This window comes from Colletotrichum gloeosporioides (genome assembly GCF_011800055.1).
Source record: "Colletotrichum gloeosporioides strain Lc1 chromosome Unknown consensus_13, whole genome shotgun sequence".
Lineage (NCBI taxonomy): Eukaryota > Fungi > Ascomycota > Sordariomycetes > Glomerellales > Glomerellaceae > Colletotrichum > Colletotrichum gloeosporioides.
Window position 1 is genome coordinate 117,882 of NW_025544658.1, and position 19,047 is coordinate 136,928.

Here is a 19,047-nt window from a genome sequence, read left to right on the forward strand (position 1 = left end):
GTCATGAGTTTCGCATGGGAAATCTGACCTTGATGGCTGCATGGACGCTCAAATCTGTACAAACAGCCGCAGCAACATGCGTTCGAGTAAAAACATGATGAATACGAGTATCTAACTGACAGAAAACCAATTGCCGCTGTGCCTGGATGCCAATCCTTCCACGCATCAACAGCGCGTCCCGATTTCCCCAGACCACTCACCCTCCTTCATGTAATGCTCCTTCATCTCAACTGCGCCGTCAGCTGTGCCGTGTCTTCGCCTCCAGACACATCATTCAGCTGTCCAATTGCCCCTTGCGGTACCTGCGCTTCCAGGGCCAAGACAAATCGGGGCACCCTTTTCTTTCGGATGCGGACGACGGTGAGCGCCTTGGCCGGCAATTGGCCCGTCTGGGGATCTCCCGTCTCCATTTGGAGTTTATTCAATCCCCGATTTTCTCGGATATCACTACGGAATTGGCAGGCGGGAAAGATGTGGGTTCGCGCCACCTTTAATTAAGTGCTGGTCCGCCTACATCGGCTCTGGCCAATGCCCTACGCGACCTTCCATTTTAAGCATAATTGGGTGTGTTAAGGCTCCTCAACTAAGGCAACGTCCAACGGTCTGCTGTCAGCCAAATCGAGGATGACTTGTTTGCCAAGAAGCCAGTGCAACAAACCATGAATCGACACGCTTGAATGTCCCATTCAATGGCACAGCGGTCCCTTCTAAGCCTCTTGAAGGCCCCCTCCAGTGCGGAATTGCTTTGTGGAGCTAGATCGGACGTTTATTCAAAATATTGAAAATGATAGAGTATGGTCAATGCCCGGCATGCTTCCCGCTTGGCTTTCTTGAACTGCGGAGCTGGTTTCCGCGCATCAGCGGAAGAACCAAGCTTATGGATAGATTAACTGCTGGCATTGGTACCAATGATGCACGCTTACCCCTTGCAACTGCGGATAAGTGTGTCAATTGCTTTTCAGCCTTCGGAGGCAACAGTTCCCACCTGCAGACAACTCGCTCTCGTATACAGCTCACGGAGCCCACAACCTTCCTTGCTCCATCACCACGATCTAGGTCCAGTTTAGGAAGCTTGACAACTTCTAGCTGGAGACCATAGACTTGGCAAACTATCACGCAAGATACCACGCCGATAGGCGCAATGAGATGTCGGATTGACAACATCCAATGCCTTCTCCTCCTACTCACGCATCGTGAGAATCATGTATAAAGATGGCCGTCTTCCTCGCCATCTTCTCAGCTTTTGTTCTTCAGCCTCAGCCTCATCCTTCAAGCTCAGTCACCTCCCTGATCTAATCCTTAAGGTTTCCCCTCATCGGCCAAAATGACCAACTTCCGCCGCCTCGCCGTCGCCGTCGGAGCCCTGCTCCCCGTCGTCCTTGCCGCTCCCGCCGCTATCAAGCGCGACGAGCCCAAGTTCGCCCCTGGCAAGTACATCGTCACCCTCAAGGAGGACGCTGCCGCCAACGTCGACTCCCACTTGACCTGGGTTGCCGATGTCCACCGCCGCTCCCTCGGCAAGCGTGACACCGTCGGTGTTGAGAACAAGTTCAACATCAGCAACTGGAACGCTTACTCTGGCGAGTTCGATGAGGCCACCATTGAGGAGATCAAGAAGAGCCCCGAGGTAAGCCTTCCCGCTAATCGTCTCATCCTGGACGAGCAGCAGACTAACATCATCATAGGTCGCTCTGGTCGAGCCTGACTACTACATGTACCTCTCCGACTTCGTCGTTGAGGAGGTTAACCCCAAGCGCGCCTTGACTACCCAGTCTGGCGCCACCTGGGGTCTCGGCACCATCTCCCACCGCACCTCTGGCTCTACCCAGTACGTCTACGACACCTCGGCCGGTGCCAACACCTACGCCTACGTCGTCGACTCTGGTGTTCTCTCCACCCACAGCCAGTTTGGCGGCCGTGCCACTCTTGGCCACAATGTCTTCTCCTCCGCCCACGTCGACTCCATCGGCCACGGCACCCACGTTGCCGGTACTATCGGTGGCTCTACCTACGGTGTTGCCAAGCAGGTGAGTTGAGCCTTAAGCCCACGGCGGTTCATCAACTGGGACATCCCGCTCCCGCAATTGCGGGCGAACCCCACCCTGTCTCGACCCGTTCACTAACACCTAATCCCAGACCAACATCATCTCCGTCAAGGTCTTCGAGGGCCGTGAGTCCACCACCTCCGCTATTCTCTCCGGATTCAACTGGGCTGTGAACGACATCGTCTCCAAGTCCCGCGCTTCCCGCTCCGTCATCAACATGTCCCTCGGCGGCCCCGCCACCACCACCTGGACCACCGCCATCAACGCCGCCTACAACCAGGGTGTCCTCTCCGTCGTGGCCGCTGGCAATGGTGACGACTTCGGCAACCCCCTCCCCGTCTCCAGCCAGTCCCCCGCCAACGCCCCCAACGCCCTGACCGTCGCCGCCATCGACTCCAGCTGGCGCCCGGCTTCCTTCACCAACTACGGTGCTGGCGTTGACATCTTCGGACCCGGTGTCTCCATCCTGTCCTCCTACATCGGCGGCAACTCTGCCACTGCCTCCCTCAGCGGTACCTCCATGGCTGCCCCCCACCTTGCTGGTCTCGCTGTCTACCTCCAGGCTCTCGAGGGTCTCTCCACCCCCGCTGCCGTCACCAACCGCATCAAGGCCCTTGGCACCACCGGCCGCATCACCGGTACCCTGAGCGGCAGCCCCAACCTGGTTTCCTTCAACGGTGCCAGCGCTTAATTGCGACTACCTTAGCAAACTTCCTAGACAGTAGAAAGAGGAGGATTGGCCACATTGGTTGTCTATGGACAATAGTCTTTGTCTGATCATATTTCCTTCTCTGAAACTTTGGGATAGAAGAGTTGTGGGGTTATGAAGATATGTACGACATGAGCATATAATCGAAGTAGCTGAATAATATTCATTCCCATCATGCTCTCTCTAACTTACAGAGTGATTTTGTCGAGATGAGGTTGCCTGCCTTAACCCCTTCTCCGCTGTCATGCTCATCTAAGGTAGCTACCCCATGCCAGATAGGAACCTGTCTTCTGTGCCTGTCTCATCAAAACTTCACTTTGATCCTCTCGTATCAAGACCACTTTTTCCTTCCAGACCTTATCCATTTGCATAGCCCCATCCCACAAAACCTTGGCGATAGCTTTCTCACACTCTGGGTGTGAAGCGAAGATCTTGCAGTATTCTTCGAAACTTTCTGGGGCTGTGACGGAACGCATCCTCTCCGCAAACGGCCTCGAGCGACAATCCCTCATGCGCAAGGATCTTGACCAACGATCCCAGAATCGTACAGCAGCAGCGATGGTTTTCTGCTGACTGTTGTCGCACCAGATACCGGCATTCGTATATTGAGGATCCCGTACGGATGTGCAGGCCCGTGGTCAACGTCCGCAACGCGACTCCTATCAAGGACTGTCGTCCCTCCGCAATCATCTCTGCGATGGGTATGATCAGCTTTGAACTGTGACACGAAGTTGTTGTTAACATACCAATGAGTCTCGTCGGTCTCAGATGGATGAAATCTTCGAGTGGAAATGGATGGGGTCCAAGGCCGTGATCAAAATGCAACTGATCATCGGAGCCAACGACTGAATTGTCGATCATCACCCGCATCATCTTCGAAAACACTATTGAGTCACCGAGTTCCCAAGCGACTCCCAGCAGCCGATAATCCTGCACAAAGTTCTGCAGCGAGGCTATCCACGAGCGCCCGAATCCTCGTACAATGGCGCTGGCGTCGTACTTGTTGGTGAGTGTGAGCAGTGCGTATAAACTTGCGAGCGGCAAGGGTCTTGGTATTTTATCGAACTGTGCATGAACCACTGCCAGAAAGAGCCCCATCGCTCGAGTGTCATCTTCAGGCAAGTCGACCACCCAATCACCAACAGCGGGGCGAGACTCTGCAAAATTGCCAAAGAGCATCCTCTCGAAAACCGGCGATTTCCGAGCGAGGCTGCGAGAACAGGTTTGATAGAGTGTCTCCGTGGGTCCTACGCGAAGGGTCAGATCGCCATCCTTGTCGTAGACTTTGACTTCAGTGGGTGTCGTCATCTTGGGAGTTGCGCAGTGGCCGACCATGTTGGACCCCGGAATTGAAAGTTAAGTTCGGATGATGGGTGATTGAATAAAATGGCATAGTCTTAGATACTTATATAAAGCATTTCAGGCAAACGTAGAGCGCTAGGCAAACTTCAAAACTCACTTTCGGTCTACTTCTATGTCTTTGATGAATCCACAGTCACAGGCCTTGAGAAAGCCATGAAAGACCTTTTTGAGACATTCCATCGTTGTAATGTACTCTGGCGAGACATTCTTTTTGAGAGTCCTACAGTTTATCGTCTACCCAGACATTGTAGTTCTATCTAGAATCTATACGGCTTCTGAATCTTTCAAATCTGCAACTACGTTCAAGCATGTCTATGTGGCGTTTCTCGTTTCTGGATGACCATCCCAATGCTTACCACCAAAAAGGATTAGACTGTTGCCCTTGCCCAAGCCCCCAAGAGCACTGCGCCTTGATCCACGCGCCTCGCCTGCCTCCAAAACACTTCTTCCGCTTTTCTATCAAAATTCCTCGTCAGAAAGCCCATGGCCTCATTCTCCCCTTTCGTTTCAGAATTCCTTGTCGGAAAGCCCATCTTCACAGCCTGCTTATTAAGATAACGAAGTTGGCTCGGTGTAATGAACTCCAATCTTTTGCACTTCTCCTCTGCTCTGTGGTCGCCCTCTCTCAACCCAGTAGCGAAGCTTTTCAAGCAATCGGAATGGTGTGATAAGATTCTTACTCGAGGTAGAGCAGAGAACAGGTCTGTAAAACTTCCGTTATACCTGTGCGCAATGCCCGGTAACGTGATGTTGTGACCGAGGCTTTGGAAGGCTTTGAAAAGAGACCCGAAGGCCATTGCGTCGCATGCCGAGTGCTCCTCAGTTGATGTCAAGTGTTCTCGGCGGCCCAAGTCTACAGTGCATCTGCCCCTAGCCAGATCGTCGTAGAGTATTAGATATGGCTTCAGGTATTCCTGGACTAGCACCATACGGTTCTTCTTGATTGTCTCTGATTCATCTTTTGTTAGCGTCCGAAGGTTGCCATGGGTATAGCTTCTGTCCGGCTTACCGATCATGTTTTCTGGCTGCAGATGGAGGATCGAGTCCAATGGGAAGGTCCAGGAGTTATCCAGATGCGTGGCACGCTGAGACACGGAATTCACGTCAAATGAGCAAGGCATCTCTGACTTCTTGTCTGGGTCAGGATACGCGGTCTCATCTGACGTACAGCTTGAGAGCTCATTCATCGGTATTCCGTATAGAAGCATGCCATCTTCATGAACGGTACAGTCTCGAGTGATGGCGACCATCATCTTCTCGAAGAGCTCAATGTGACCCAGTTCCCACGCCACACACAAAAGATACGGATCGTCCATCTGGGACCCAACAGCATCGATCCATCGATGTGCATAAGGCCTAAGAAGGGCGGTGGCATCGTACTTCTCAGTGAGCGTTAGAAGATCGTAAAGGTCTCGGACGGACAATGCTTCCGGCGTGACGTGGAATTTTCCGTGGATGATGCTCAGAAATATTGCCATCGCCCTGGCCTCATCCTCGGGTAGCCTGACGACCCAGTTTGCGCCAACTGAAGGTTTCGATTCGGCGAAATTTCCATACAGCATCCTTTTGAAGACCGGAGATGATCGTGCGAGTGTCTTGGAACACACCCTGAATCGTGCCATTTCTGGGCCGACGTGGAGTATCAAGTCGCCATCGCTGTCATAAAATCCATTTTCTGCTGTCAATGGCACGCTCTGAGAAGCCGATGTAGATCCCATTGTGATGCGTTTTTTTCTAGCCGACTGAGCGTCGGTGAGCGAGTGATGTGGTTGCTGGAGGTGCGTTTGCTGGTTGCGAAGTTCAAGGTTTGAGTTGAAAAAAAGCACCTGATGAGTCTGAGTCGCTGCGCGACACTTTATGTGGGGCGGTTTCACGCATTACACGTGTCTTCAGAGCATTACTTGGATCCCTTGATATAGAAGCTGGGTATTTTTGCCAATAATTCGCGACGGTAGCCATGTATTTTGACTCATTCTCTGAAAGTCCCAAAGCACTTTCGCTACCATGAAGGTGTAGTAAATGGCAGTTAGGTTCCTTAAGCGTGATTCTGTTAGACTCGAATTCCACGAGGCTTGAGGCCCTCAATTTGTCCATCCCTGGCGCCACTAGCCTGATCGCCTTCATCTAGGCCGGTCTTTTCCGCTTGTCTCTGGAGATGTTGTAAATGCTCAGGGCATACAATATCAGCGTCAGCCATCAATCGTTCCTCATCTCGAAGACTCTCATTTCTCCGTTGAGACAGAAAATACCTGCACTCATCTCTCTCGTTTGTCAGGATTTTCACTTTTCCGAGCTTCTTCTTTAGATCCTCTAGCCCGTTGTGGTATGTGAACTCCTTCTGCGTGAGGTCCAAGCCGCTGCGACAAAAGCTAAGCATCAAGGAACCTAGCATTGCACTCTCGCAACGGGAATCAGGACACTTCCCAAAGTCCCTGATCCGCATCTGCGGCTCTCCGGATGTGAGTCCATGGTAGAGGTCAAGGTATGGTTTCATAATCGTGCGGAGGATCTCTTCTCTGAGCTTCCTGAGAGACTCTGCAGATATATACTCGTCAGGATACCGTTGCGGCCAAGGGGGGTTCCACACTAACCAAATAGATCCGGGGGGATCAAGGCCTCGGGATCAAAGAATTGAAAGTCAGGCTCGACCTTCTCAGCGTAGACCGCGTTTCGCATTTCTTCCTCGAAGATCGCACGATGTCCGGTCATCCAGGCATAGCACACCAGGTGAGGGGAGTAACCTTCCTCAGACCATCTCTTGCGGGACGTTTCCAACCATCCTTTGACCCATGGCCGTATGATGGGTAAAGCATCATACTTTTCAACAATGACAAGCAACGCGCCCAGGTCTTGGATATCAAGCTCCTTCGGAACATCCTGGAAACAACCATGGACGATGCTGAGAAAGACTGGGAACTGCTTGTGGTTATCCTCTGATACCTTGACTACCCACTGGCTCCCGTCTGTGGGGCGACGAGCCTCCGCAAAGGCACCGAAAAGCATCGCCTTCAAAACAGGTGAATGGCGAGCAAGGGCCCTGGAACAGACAACGTAGGTTTTGGGTTCGGGCAGACCCGTCCCATCCACGACGAGATGCAGATCGCCATCCTCCTCCACGGTGATCGTCTGAGGTCCGACAGTGTCGTCAAGCTTCGTTCTTTTGGCCCGGTGATGTCCCATCGTGGCGTCGAATTGCTGTCAATGTAGAGAGGGAGAGGGGCAAACATGATCAGTTATCCCTGGATACAAGTAGTAAGACCCGGAAACCGCTTATGTAATGTTTGAGACAGACGACATTCCAGGCATCGGCCCAGATATGCAGGTCCACGCATGCAAATAGATGGCGATGGTAACCAATTATATTTGGCAGCTCGAGTTCCTCTCGGGTACCTCGGCTGTTCAACGCCCATGGCAACAAACCCCCAACCAATTCACACCAATCCGGACTTAACTGCCTGCCGCCCCAAATGTTCCTTTTGCTGAGGAAGAAGGACGACGGCCTCGCTTCTTCTACCGATACATGGAATCCTGCGTATATCCATTCGTCTCTTCTGAAGATTCTTGTTGCAGTCTGCGAATTCGTTATGACCACGAAGTGTAACGAGATTCATGCCCTCAAGGTTATCCTCAAGATCGATAATGCTGCCGCTATATCGCTGGACTGCGTCTTTCGTAGGCTGTTCTAGGCCCCTCCAGCGGAAATTTCTAACCAGGCGACCAAGTAGCAGGCCGTCACACTCATCTTGGTCCTCGGGTATAGAACAGCAGGGCTTGCCGTTTACGAGGTCATCATGTAGGTTGATGAAAGGCTCTATCATCTTTTGGACGAATTTGGCGCGATGATGCTTGATTTGATCTGCTCGAGATACATAATTAGCGTATGTTTGGAATAGATACAAAGAGTGATATCAAACAGGCGCCGACATCGAAGATAGGATAGATCAAACATGGTACTCACCGACAACTTCCACAGGGACCAGGTTGCCCAGGTATTCGTGAAGGTCCTGTGGCTCCTCCCAGGGAGGCCTCCATCCCGTTGACTGAGGTCTTGTGAAGATCAAGATCTCGTCCATTTCGGAGATGAACGAGTGCTCAATGATGGCTAGCAATGCTTGTCTGAAGGTATCGATGCACCCCAAATGCCATGCAATATGAAGGACGAATTTCGGGTTGTGAAAGTGGTCATAGTCGAGACTGGGAATGCAGGAATTGACCCACGGTCGAAAGATTTCGATGCAGTCGTACTTATCCGCAACGGCGACCATGCCTGAGAGGAGGGGAGAGGAGAAGTTTTGTGGGACCATCTTGAAATTGCAGTGCAGAATATTCAACACGACCCCCAAATGGTTGGGATCGTCTTCGGGAAGGTGCACGACCCAGGCGGACTCTTGCTTTGACGACTCGGGAGACGGACGGGACTCGACAAAGGGACCGAAGAGCATCTTTTCGAATACCGGAGACGATCGTGCCAGGGTTCTTGAGCAGACGAGGAAGGTTGACGGGTCCCCGGCACGGACGTCGCTGCCAACAACAAGGTGCAAGTCGCCTTTGCTGTCGAACGTCGTGGTCGGCGTCGGCGTCGGCGTTGGCATGACTGCCTTGTCGAGGCGAATGCGCTTGGCCGCCGGCTCGTCGTCATCTACGATCACCACTGGTCGAGATCGTCCGTCGTCGTCCATGGCGAGGTTGTTGTTCTTTCGTCGTTGTCGTCTTTCGGGTGTGAAGGTGGGAGATTTTGTGGCAGGGAAGGAGGAAAAGCGACTTCCCCCTTCCAAGATTCGGAAAGAACAATCCGAGAGAGAAAGTGCGTGACGTAGCAGAAGGGCGGGAGCGTGCCTGCCTTACGAGGAGGCAGGCACCTGCCAGAAAGAATTTAGGAAGAAGAGGTCAGACGGAAGGAGCTTCCCACAGCAAAGGAGTAGAAGTTGACATGACGTGTAGTCAACAACTTCAAGTAAACAGTAGAGTTAGAACCAGGATTAATATTAGTGGTAAGTGTTTCTTAGATTTCTGTGGCGCTATCTATGCTGCTGAGCCTTTGTGTTCTCCGGCCTGAAAGAGTTTGCTCCGCCTCTGCCATGCACAGCCAAATGCTCTGTCTTTTCAAATCAAACTGCAGAACCAAATTGCGAAAGTTGAAATCCCAATGCAACGCCAATGTTCCCTATGTTCTCCTCACGAGACTCTCACGGAGGATAGTCAAATCCAGCTTTCCGGGCTGGGGCCTCCAAACGAATCCAATTTTCCGCCTTCGCTTTGCAGAACTTGTTTCCTTCCACCCCCAAAGTATTCTGCTCTCAAAGCTCAAGTTGCTCATGAACGCGTTTCTCGCGGGGCCTGTGGTAATGACCCTCATCGTAACCTCACGGAGGCGTTTCCCCTTTTCCTGAATGGATTCTTGGTCGTTTCGCGATTTCCCGATACGCTTTCGCTGCGTCTTCGCCGATCATGTTCACCCTGATTGACTGTTAACCATGAATAAGATATTCCGGGACAAGGATGTTGCATTCAACAAGCATCGTAAATGCCAGTCTTCTTCGCTTGCGCCTCCATCCGAGCTTGGTAATGAGGTGTCAGCACAAGCGCCTTTGCTTTCCTTCGTTCGTTGTTTGCGGAAAGGTTGTCCCGATATTTCGTAAGATTTCTTCTGCAGATGCTATGCTCAGTTTTGTCGTTGCTCTCTCCGACAAGGATCTTCAATGCAGCGAGCTTGTCCTCCAGTTGACGCACAGTCCCGCGGTAAGCTTCCGCTGGGTCTTGAGCCATGATATCAATGCCCTGGAGCAAGCACTCCCTGATCATCGATCCCAGAGCTACTGAGTCACATCTCATTCCGGCTTCCAGGAGATGGGGCTTCACCCTAGCTCGGTAGCGGCATAGTCCCTGCTCGGAGATGAGGGATTTGTAGAGTTGAATGTACGGCTCAAACTGAATGCTCACCAACTTGTGGCGCATTTCACGGATGGTGTCTGTGTTCCAAATTAGTATGATTGATCTGCAATTTACCACGAGAGATTCCGCTCACCTAGAGCGTTTGAGGGGCCCCAATTGTCCAGATCGGCTGCGAGCTTGATGTCGTGTACGCTCCATGCACCGGTTTCCTTCGAACGGCAATTCTGTTCATACGACAGGCTACCTTGCTCGTCGATGAAGGATGCGTGGATGATTTTCGTCATCTTTGATTGGAAAGTCTCCTTGTGGCCAAGGTTCCATGCGATGTACGATGCCAATGGCAAGCTTTCCGAGGTCTTGATACCTTTGAGCCAGGGCTTTGCCCATGGGCGAATAAGATCGATGCTGTCGTACTTGTCAAGCAGTACCAGGAGTAGGTATAAATTGTCAATTGCGATTCTCGACGGTACTTGGTCGAAGTGACCATGTATGACATGGAGAAAGATCTTGAAAGAGTCAGGTCTGTCGTCGGGTAAGTCGACCACCCAGTTCTCCTTCTTTGCCTGGGCGCTTAAGGACTCCGCGAAACCCCCATAGAGCATTTTCTTCAGCACCGGCGACGATCTTGCTACCGTCCTGGAGCAGACGAGGAAGATGGTGGGCTGGTCAGTATGATCGGATCCAACTCTGAGTTGCAAATCTCCAAACTCCTCAAGAACGACAGGCGTGGTGGGCCCTGTTGTTTCCAGCTTGGGTCGCTTTTTGTCAGGCTCACTCATTGAATTCTCCGAGTCATCCATGATGATGAGCAAGAGACGATTGATGAAAAGTGTCTCCGCAATTGGTGTTGAAGGTCAAGGTTGCAATTGATAAGGTTGTAAATAATGAGGCTGTGCTTCGGGAGATTGAAGTACGGTTGTTTTTGCTGTAGAGCCTGTAGAAAGTGTGAAATATTCTAAGTTGAATCCGGTAGGCGCATGGGGAGCGTCTATTTATAAAAGAATCTAGCCCAAAGAAGAGAGACGAGCAGGCAAGAGCCTCTCCTTCCAATGCAGAGGAAGACGGAAGGTCTCGGAAGGAGTTAATCGGGACTCGCAACTCGAGGTGTCCACGCAAATGTTTCAACGCCGAGCCTTCCCATAGACAGTGCTGTCAAATCCAATATCTCATATCCTCATGACTTTGGCAAGCCCGTCTTGCTTGCCTGTTTCGTCAAATACTCTTTATGCTTAGGCTGCGCAAACGACATGTCCCCTCTCAGCATCAGCGACCTCTCAACTCCTTCCCGCAGCCCAGACTGTAGGACGTGCTCGCATGCGCTCATGCTGAATCCGAATCGGGAAGGTGCGGTCTGCCCAAAGCTGAATGACGAAGTGGTCGGGTGAGCGTAGCCTGAGTGGATTGTGTACAGCTCCAGCTTCAGCATCACCGACTGAAGGTGCGATGCACTCCCGCGGTATGCCTTGACGGGATCATTCGCCGTGAGGTCCAGATTCTGCGTGGCGAAGGATCTGATGAGAGACCCCAAGAGTAAGCTGTCGCATCTCTTTCCGCCGGATGGATCTCCTGGCGAGGACATGCATCGGTCGCCACCCTTCAGAGCGGCGTAGAGGTTGAGATACGGGTCCAGCATGGCGATGAGCAGAGTCTTTCGTATTGATGCGGCGTCGTCTGCGCATGATATCAGCTTTTGGCCCTTTGTGATGCGTGAGATAATTACCAAGCAACCCATCCGGTATTAAGCAGTCCAAATTCCTGAGTTTGTATGTGTAACTCTCCCTGTTCTCCCCCGCAAACCCAAACACCAAGTCCTCCTCATGATCCAAATGGCATTCGGTAGCAATCTTCATCGCCATGGCGTTGAACGTCTGGTAGTCTCCCAACTCATACGCTACGCCGAGCAACAGCGGGTTTTGCATGCTCGTCTTCACACCGTCCATCCAACCCTTTGCCCATGGTCGCGTAATATTAGTCGCATCGTATTTCTCCGTGACGACAAGAAACGTGTACAACTCCGTCAGTTCGATCTTCTCCGGCACTTTTTCGAAAGCGCCGTGAACGATATTCAGCATCATCTCCATGGGCTGTTGCCGATCCTCGGGCAAGTCCACCGTCCATCCGTGGTCATCATCCAAGTGCCCTGATTCAGCGAAGCCACCGTAGAGCATCTTTCTGAACACTGTTGACGCGCGGGCGAGCGCTTTTGAGCACACAAAGTAAGTCTTTGTCTTCTCTTCAACGCCCGCGCCAACGTGTAAATAAAGGTCGCCATTCGGGTCGAAGCTGACGAGTTCCCCTGAAATTGGTGATGGCGGGTCATGGTCGGTGCACCCATCTTCGTCCATGATCGCCATGCTTGGTTCTCGGCAGCAACTTCATTCGGCAGTTTAGGGGCGTTTTGCTGATTAGTGAAATGACAGGAACCAATAACTCAGAAGCCGTTCCTCTGAAGACAGATACTCGGAACGGTCAGGTGAAAGTTTGGGACAACACCAGGTCTGGCCTGGTTCCGCTTCCGAGGGGTGAGAGAGTGGTCAGATTGTGGCCCGTGCACGTCGCAGGAACCTGTGTAACCGGGGAGATTTTCCCTCGCGAATTTGAAACTGGCGAGGTGGATGACCTGATCAAACGTGCAGTCGCTGAAGTGTACTGTGTTGCTCTCTTTGGACACTGAGGCAGCTATCGTGAAGGTGATGTGTGGAAACGGGATCGCATCGACGTCCAACATCAGCTGAACTAGACAGGAAAGGGCTGAGATTCAGCTCAAGATATAAAAAGGTTCAGCATGATCCCGGCCCCCGAGGCCCCCGCGTTCGCGCGCCGGGCCCCGCTTTAAATCCCATTGGCCTCTCGTATTCCGGGGTTTCCCAGCCCCCGAGTCGGCATCCCACAGCTCCGCGGGCCGGGACGCGTCCTTCGCGCGTGGCTTGCCGACCCGATGCGGCTTGGGAGCCGCTGGGCTGAGCGACTTTTAGAAAGTATGCCTCAATTCAGGCGTTCGATTTTTTTTATTTTTTTTTCTAATCTCGAGATGGGGCCGCAGCTTCAACTGGATTCCGTCATGACTCGGAAAGTGGGAAATAGCCCAGTCGTGTTCTTGGCAAAGCCATGAAGTGTTCAAAAACCGGCTACGACTACAACTTTCGGACCAAAGTGAGTTGATTCCCCTTCAAGCTCTCAGTAAAGAAAGACCGGTCACGTTGTTGTTTGAATTATCTAATGCAGGAGTCTCAAGTCACGATTGGGGAAACCTGTCGAACGTACTTGCTAAGTACAACCCGCCATGTCTGCATTAGCATGTACGCCGAGTTAATGCGACAGGCTGTCAAGAAGCACAAAAAATCTTTGAGTGAAGCCACGGGAACCTGACTTCAAACCTGCACACTTATGTGGGTGATGATTCATCAAGTTCAGGCCCGACTGAGAAAGGGCAATTCGATGTTCAGAAATAAGCAAAGCAAGGAATAACCGTGATATAAACCAGATTTTCTAATCATAGACATCTGTCGGTGTATGAATGCAAGACTGGTCTAATAGTGACTCTTGGGGCGCAATCGAACTGGGGGCTTAATGTGGACAGTCACACCCCCCATGAATTTCCATCACGTTCTCGTCATGTATACCTGCCTTGTATAATCCTATAGCGGAAATGATGGATATATTCAGTATTATGGACGACCATATCAGGCAGTGATCCTTAAGACTTGCAGCGACATGATCTTCGTTCGTAGCGCCTGTCGTCTAATCCTTGAAGAGAGTCGATTGATTGCATAGAAAATCATCCTGTAGCACAGACAGTCGGGTTCAAATGTCAAAGGTCTCTTTTAGATTCACCGCCATTTCGATCAAACAGGCTATATCTGCATACCTGCAGTTTAGAGACATAATCTTTGCAAAGGAGGTCGTTTGAATGGATTTTTCCTCCGTTTGCGGAACCATGTGTAGCTATAGCCAGGCTCTCACAACTCCAACGTTCAATTGATAGACATGGGTGTGGCATTACCGAGGGCTTTCCCCCCAGATTCCCATTGTCCGTCATCATCCATGATCGATCACTGGCCAATACACTAGATGAAAGATGATGGATCAGGTAGTTTCATTCTCCGTGTCAGAGCTTGATCTTCAAAACTTGAATTGTTAGTTACTCAACTTTGCGCCGTCAACTTCATCAGATCTCAAGATTAAGGCGTTGTAGCTTATGGTTGATTAGGTGCGGCTTGCATCCAATTGCTAGCATCGCCTGTCAAAAGAGCCCTAGAAAGTTCACAGTAGACCAAATCTGCTGCCAACGCACTGTCACATATTCCACGGCGGCTATCTTGTGCCGTGAGACATCCAGAAGTTCGAGATGCTGCTCTGCATGGCAAACGAAACCTTAATAGATGTATTGATAACTTTGTCAATTTACTCCTTTAACAAATGGGAATCCGGACAGATGGAATCGGCACGATGTTCTTAGTGCCGAATGTCAACCAGCCTAGGGAAGATTGAAAGCCATCCATCCACGAAGCCCTTGACGACACCTAGAGCTGCTGCCGTTGCAGTGGAATCAAATAATCGTCCTTCTTCCTAGCTGTATTGGTGGAAATAGTACGCTAGAAATGCAAAACATCACTTCGTAACGAGTCTTATTGGGCCGATCATCGCTGACGGGAGGTTATTCGTTTTGACGCGCATTCAGCCCATGCCGAAAATCATAATGCTCTTGCTAACGAAATTAACTGTCATCTGATTCGGCTGTGCCGCGGCCAGATTAGGATCGTGCCGCGTTCGTTTTATGCATCTTCAGCAGCATCCCAGGCCGCTGGATGTTCTTCCATATTTGGACTGGATACGCGTATAAGAATGGGCACCCTGAACCATTTCATATCCTTCAAGCGAAAGACAATGAGCCTGGCTAAGCTGTGGTATTGATGCATAAGCTGGGTCTATGCTTTGATGAGCAGCCGCCGTTGCCAGCCCCAAGCATACAGTCAGGGGGTTGTTTCGATGTTAAAGTATGTGCGAGTGCACGAGTGCATATCCAACTCCCGTGTATTCATCAACAACCAACGCCAAGGATGCCAGCCTTGACAGATGAGTGAACAAACCCGATGATATGGTGACGACTAGTCCGAAAGATTTTCATCCCGTCAGATCTGGATTCATCCCGTCATCGTAAACTCAAGGCACAACTTACTGAAGTCTGGGCACCAAGGTCGGTCCTTCTTCATCGTCCTCTCTAGTCGACATTGAGGATGTATATACCACGATCGAAACACCGCAGAACATGTTCTCCCCATCAGACGCACGGCTGGTGGGTAAACAACGCTGACACACAGCATTGCATTGTGTGATATGAGACTTTTGGAATGGCATTCACATTGCTTGCCTGTTTTCCAAACCAGTACGACTTTGCTGCTGTCTGATTCTTGAATTTAAAGCAGGCAATCACGCATCTTGCGTGTTCGAACACTGCGACGTTCGCATGGAGCTAGAGCCTCGTAGGCAAGTCATCGGGTTTAAAAGTACCCCTATATAAGGGCTCAGAATGGTTGTGATGGCCAACTTCGCAGCAAGCAGGGAATGAAGGTGGTTGGATTTCTGTCTTTCCAGCTGGGAAAATGTCTCTATGCCATAGAGCAATCCAACCAGCAAGTCCATTGTTCAGCACCTTTGGCTTTCCAACTTTGGCGATAATGCGCGTTCAGCAGGCCTATAATACGTGGGAAATTTGAATACTCTGCCAAAAAGAGGCAACAACAGAAGACTTAGTCGTCGGAGTTGAAGTCGGCGGCCAGTCCAAACCACAAAAGCCGAAGAACGGGTGCCAGACTGCTAAGCTACAAGAATACACCAAAGAGGAAGGATCATAGAGACGAAGAGCCCCATCTCCGTCGACCTTATACCAGTCACTATTACCATTGATCGCACCGAGACGAGTCCAAGGCCTGGACTCCTACACCCAGTAACATAATAGTCTCCAAAGATCCAGACCAAACGGCCGTCTACTCTTGCATTGCTGCAGAAGAGACATATTAGTCTACTGAAACCGAATATATACTCAAAACCTGGTCTTCCATGGTCGATAGATTCTTACATTACTTTGAAAATCTCCACTGAGGCTATGTCCGCTAGCATTCTCCTAGTACTTAAACCGCGTCGGTTTGATGAAGTGAACCTTCCGGGTTCAAGAATTGGAGCTGATCTTCATTTCTATCCGAACCTCCATCGCGGCCGGCAGGAGGGAGAGTAAGGCTTCTAATAAACCCAGGTGATCTAGTAAACCATCATATCAGGGCTTCCAGATTAATGGTTCCAAGCACGCGTTCTTTCTCCGTCAAGTCAAACAAATACTCCAGGGAAAACACCCAACGAATCTTTTTTGGCTTCAAAAGAGATCCTTTTTCCTGGATTAATTTGAATTAAGAGGCAACCGACGCATTACCTCTTTCAGTCATACCAAAGGGTTCACGCTACCCACCGAACTGGCCTGTCCCCATCTGCTAGACCCAGAAAACGACGTCCTTTTATGAATCTCGAAACGGCTGCACTTAAAGGCATATATCAGACTGTTAATATATGACGTGTCCTCAACTTCTAACACTCTTCACTCCTCCCAACCTACCAATACACTAAGACAGAGGAAGGATGGCATGGAAACGCAGCTATCTCAACCGACCCTGCATTCATCCCGGTCCCGTGCTGCACTGGTCAGCTATAGAGGGCAGACTTCAAAGTCAACGCTGGGATATGGGGAGATCCCTACAGCCTGCAAATCATTCACATTCCCGATTATTGGGTTTGTATCGGGGACGTGGTGAATTAGTGAGGAGGTCACAGTACATAACTCAGATCTCATAGCCCCTCAAACAATGCATATTCGCAGTGCCCTCAACATCCCGCTGAAACCAGCCTAACCCAAACGCTTTTGGCATTTAAACCCCATTAAAGCAATGGGACTTCCTGGCCAGGGCCGAATGCGGAGTGGTGGCGGCGGTTAACCCATGATTTAGGACCGACTTCTAAGGACCTATGGAAGTGTCACCCTTGAACACTTTGACTGATGGTATCCGCTCCCGCCATCTCAAGAGTCGCGGCGGCCTTGAAGTCATACTTATTCTCTGCGAGTATGACGGAATACTTCATAAGAAACAGAGACAAGAATCTGGCATGTGAGCAAGTTATCCGTAACCACTTCCGCTGGGTATGGTTGTATTGGTAGGTAATAGCACAGACATCGTTTGTGTTTCCGACAAATCATCAATATCACGTTTTTCATCGCCCTCGATCTGGTTTCAGCGCAGAGAAGGATTATCCCACGACTCAGTTATATACCCGCCACTACTTCAAGTTCAACGCAGCCGCGATCCTAAGTGCTGCATCCATCACAACTACCTATATTATATTTGGATGGAGCTCATACTTACGAAGCTCTTGATCATAACGCCTTCACCCCATCGCCGAAGACGCCTTGGCGCCAGAGCATCTTACTATTTAGCTCATATCTACTCCCAAAATGAACAGTTCCTCGCGAACGGCAATGTGTTCATCGTGGCTGTCTGTATCAAGTTTCAAAGCAGCGGAACGAGGTCTCTCACCAACATTGGGTAGCCAACTATCACAGCAAGTCAAAACGACAATGTCGGGGAGACGTGTATTCTATCATCGAGTAACCCAAATACTCGAGCAATAATACCAGCGGACGTTTCGAGGCTTCAGAGGGACGTCTTTCCAGATATTTGAGTCCACAGGCAAGATCGGGATCATCTGGGGGTGGTGAATCGAAAACCGCAATACCGACCGGAACCGGGTGGTTGAGTTGGCCTATCCTCATCATCTCTTTGCTGCTCTAAGATCCTTTTCTATCTCCATGAGAATCTACACTCACACCTACGCCAGAATCTCCTCCACGTCCTCAACCTCCAACCCTCTTGACCCCCGTCAACCTCCCAACCCGCCGCTTCACAAACCCCCACCCAAACACTCCCCCAACCGCAACGATCCACCACCCAACCAACACCATATCACACATCTGCAGCCCGATAAAATACTTATTCGAATACCGCGCCACAAACGCCGTTCCCCAGGCCCACCCCGCAATCAGCACCGCCAGCCACGGACTGATCCCAACCCACTTCCACCCCGTTCCCCGAACCCACGTCATCCCAAGCGCTCTTATTGACGCCAGCTTCAACAACGGGTAGACACCGTAGACTGCATACATCGCCAACTCGACGTGGAAGAAGAGGATTCGAAGGCGGCGCTCATTGCCCCAGAACCCCTGCACAAACGCCCTTCCCACAGCACCATACCCTTCTTCCTTGATGACAGCCATCAACGACGGTCCCTCGGGACAGAAGACCCTCCACAACGCTTCCCAATACACCTCGCCGCCATTAACCATCCTCCAATACGCAATCACCACAGCAACGAGATGCGCAACCCTAGCATGGACATACTCCGCGGCTCCAAGCATCCAAACAACCACAACAACAGCCGCAACAACCGCCTCCTTCATCTCCCTCCTCGTCTTCACCCTCCCTCTCTCCTCAAACCTCACCAGCACATCCCCCGCCGCCATCCCCACTACATCTCCCACTACCTTCCCCCATCCCCCCCATCCCTTCTCAACCTCTTCTTTCAGAAAGATATCCGGACTCCCAACCGCCATCTTCACCCCTGGCACAACCCCCCCGAACCCGCCCACAACACTCCCCTTGACCACCATCCTCCGAACATGATTCACCAACACCGCAAACACCACAACGCCCACCCTCCCACCTTCACCACCCAGAAACCTCTCCAGCGCCGTGCACTTCCGTCCCCACTCCACCCCCAACCCCCTCCAAAGCGTCTGCTCCACAGCCCGCGGGAGGAGCATCCGCATCATGATGCGAAGCTGGGCGAGCGGCGTCGTCGCCGCGAGGGGGATCTGCGCGAGGACGCCGGGGGGCCCCTCGACTGCCCTCCCTTCGCCCGCCTTCCTCTTATCCAATAGTTTCTTCTCATCCATTTGGATTGCAGTGGTTTAAAAATCTTGGCTGTGGTCTAGTCGGT

At 51.2% G+C, this 19,047-nt stretch overlaps 3 protein-coding genes across 3 annotated transcripts; 1 reads left to right on the plus strand and 2 right to left on the minus strand.

Annotated features, from left to right (window-relative positions):
* Positions 1-1,324: 1,324 nt before the first annotated feature.
* GCG54_00002459 (Alkaline proteinase) lies at positions 1,325-2,736 on the plus strand (the record flags this gene model as incomplete). Its single annotated transcript, XM_045402551.1, has 3 exons — positions 1,325-1,627; positions 1,686-2,027; positions 2,137-2,736. 3 exons carry the CDS (start codon positions 1,325-1,327, stop codon positions 2,734-2,736), a joined length of 1,245 nt encoding a protein of 414 aa, XP_045269169.1.
* Positions 2,737-3,002: 266 nt separating this feature from the next.
* GCG54_00002460 (uncharacterized protein) lies at positions 3,003-12,362 on the minus strand (the record flags this gene model as incomplete). Its single annotated transcript, XM_045402552.1, is given in 11 exon segments — positions 3,003-3,320; positions 3,340-3,446; positions 3,501-4,062; positions 4,797-5,794; positions 6,708-7,311; positions 7,719-7,972; positions 8,075-8,744; positions 9,805-10,085; positions 10,211-10,782; positions 11,190-11,679; positions 11,729-12,362. 11 exon segments carry the CDS (start codon positions 12,360-12,362, stop codon positions 3,003-3,005), a joined length of 5,490 nt encoding a protein of 1,829 aa, XP_045269170.1.
* A 5,543-nt stretch (positions 12,363-17,905) lies between these two features.
* Positions 17,906-19,003, minus strand: GCG54_00002461 (uncharacterized protein; the record flags this gene model as incomplete). The annotated part of the gene is made up of 1 exon (XM_045402553.1): positions 17,906-19,003. One exon carries the CDS (start codon positions 19,001-19,003, stop codon positions 17,906-17,908), a length of 1,098 nt encoding a protein of 365 aa, XP_045269171.1.
* Between the last annotated feature and the right edge of the window lie 44 nt (positions 19,004-19,047).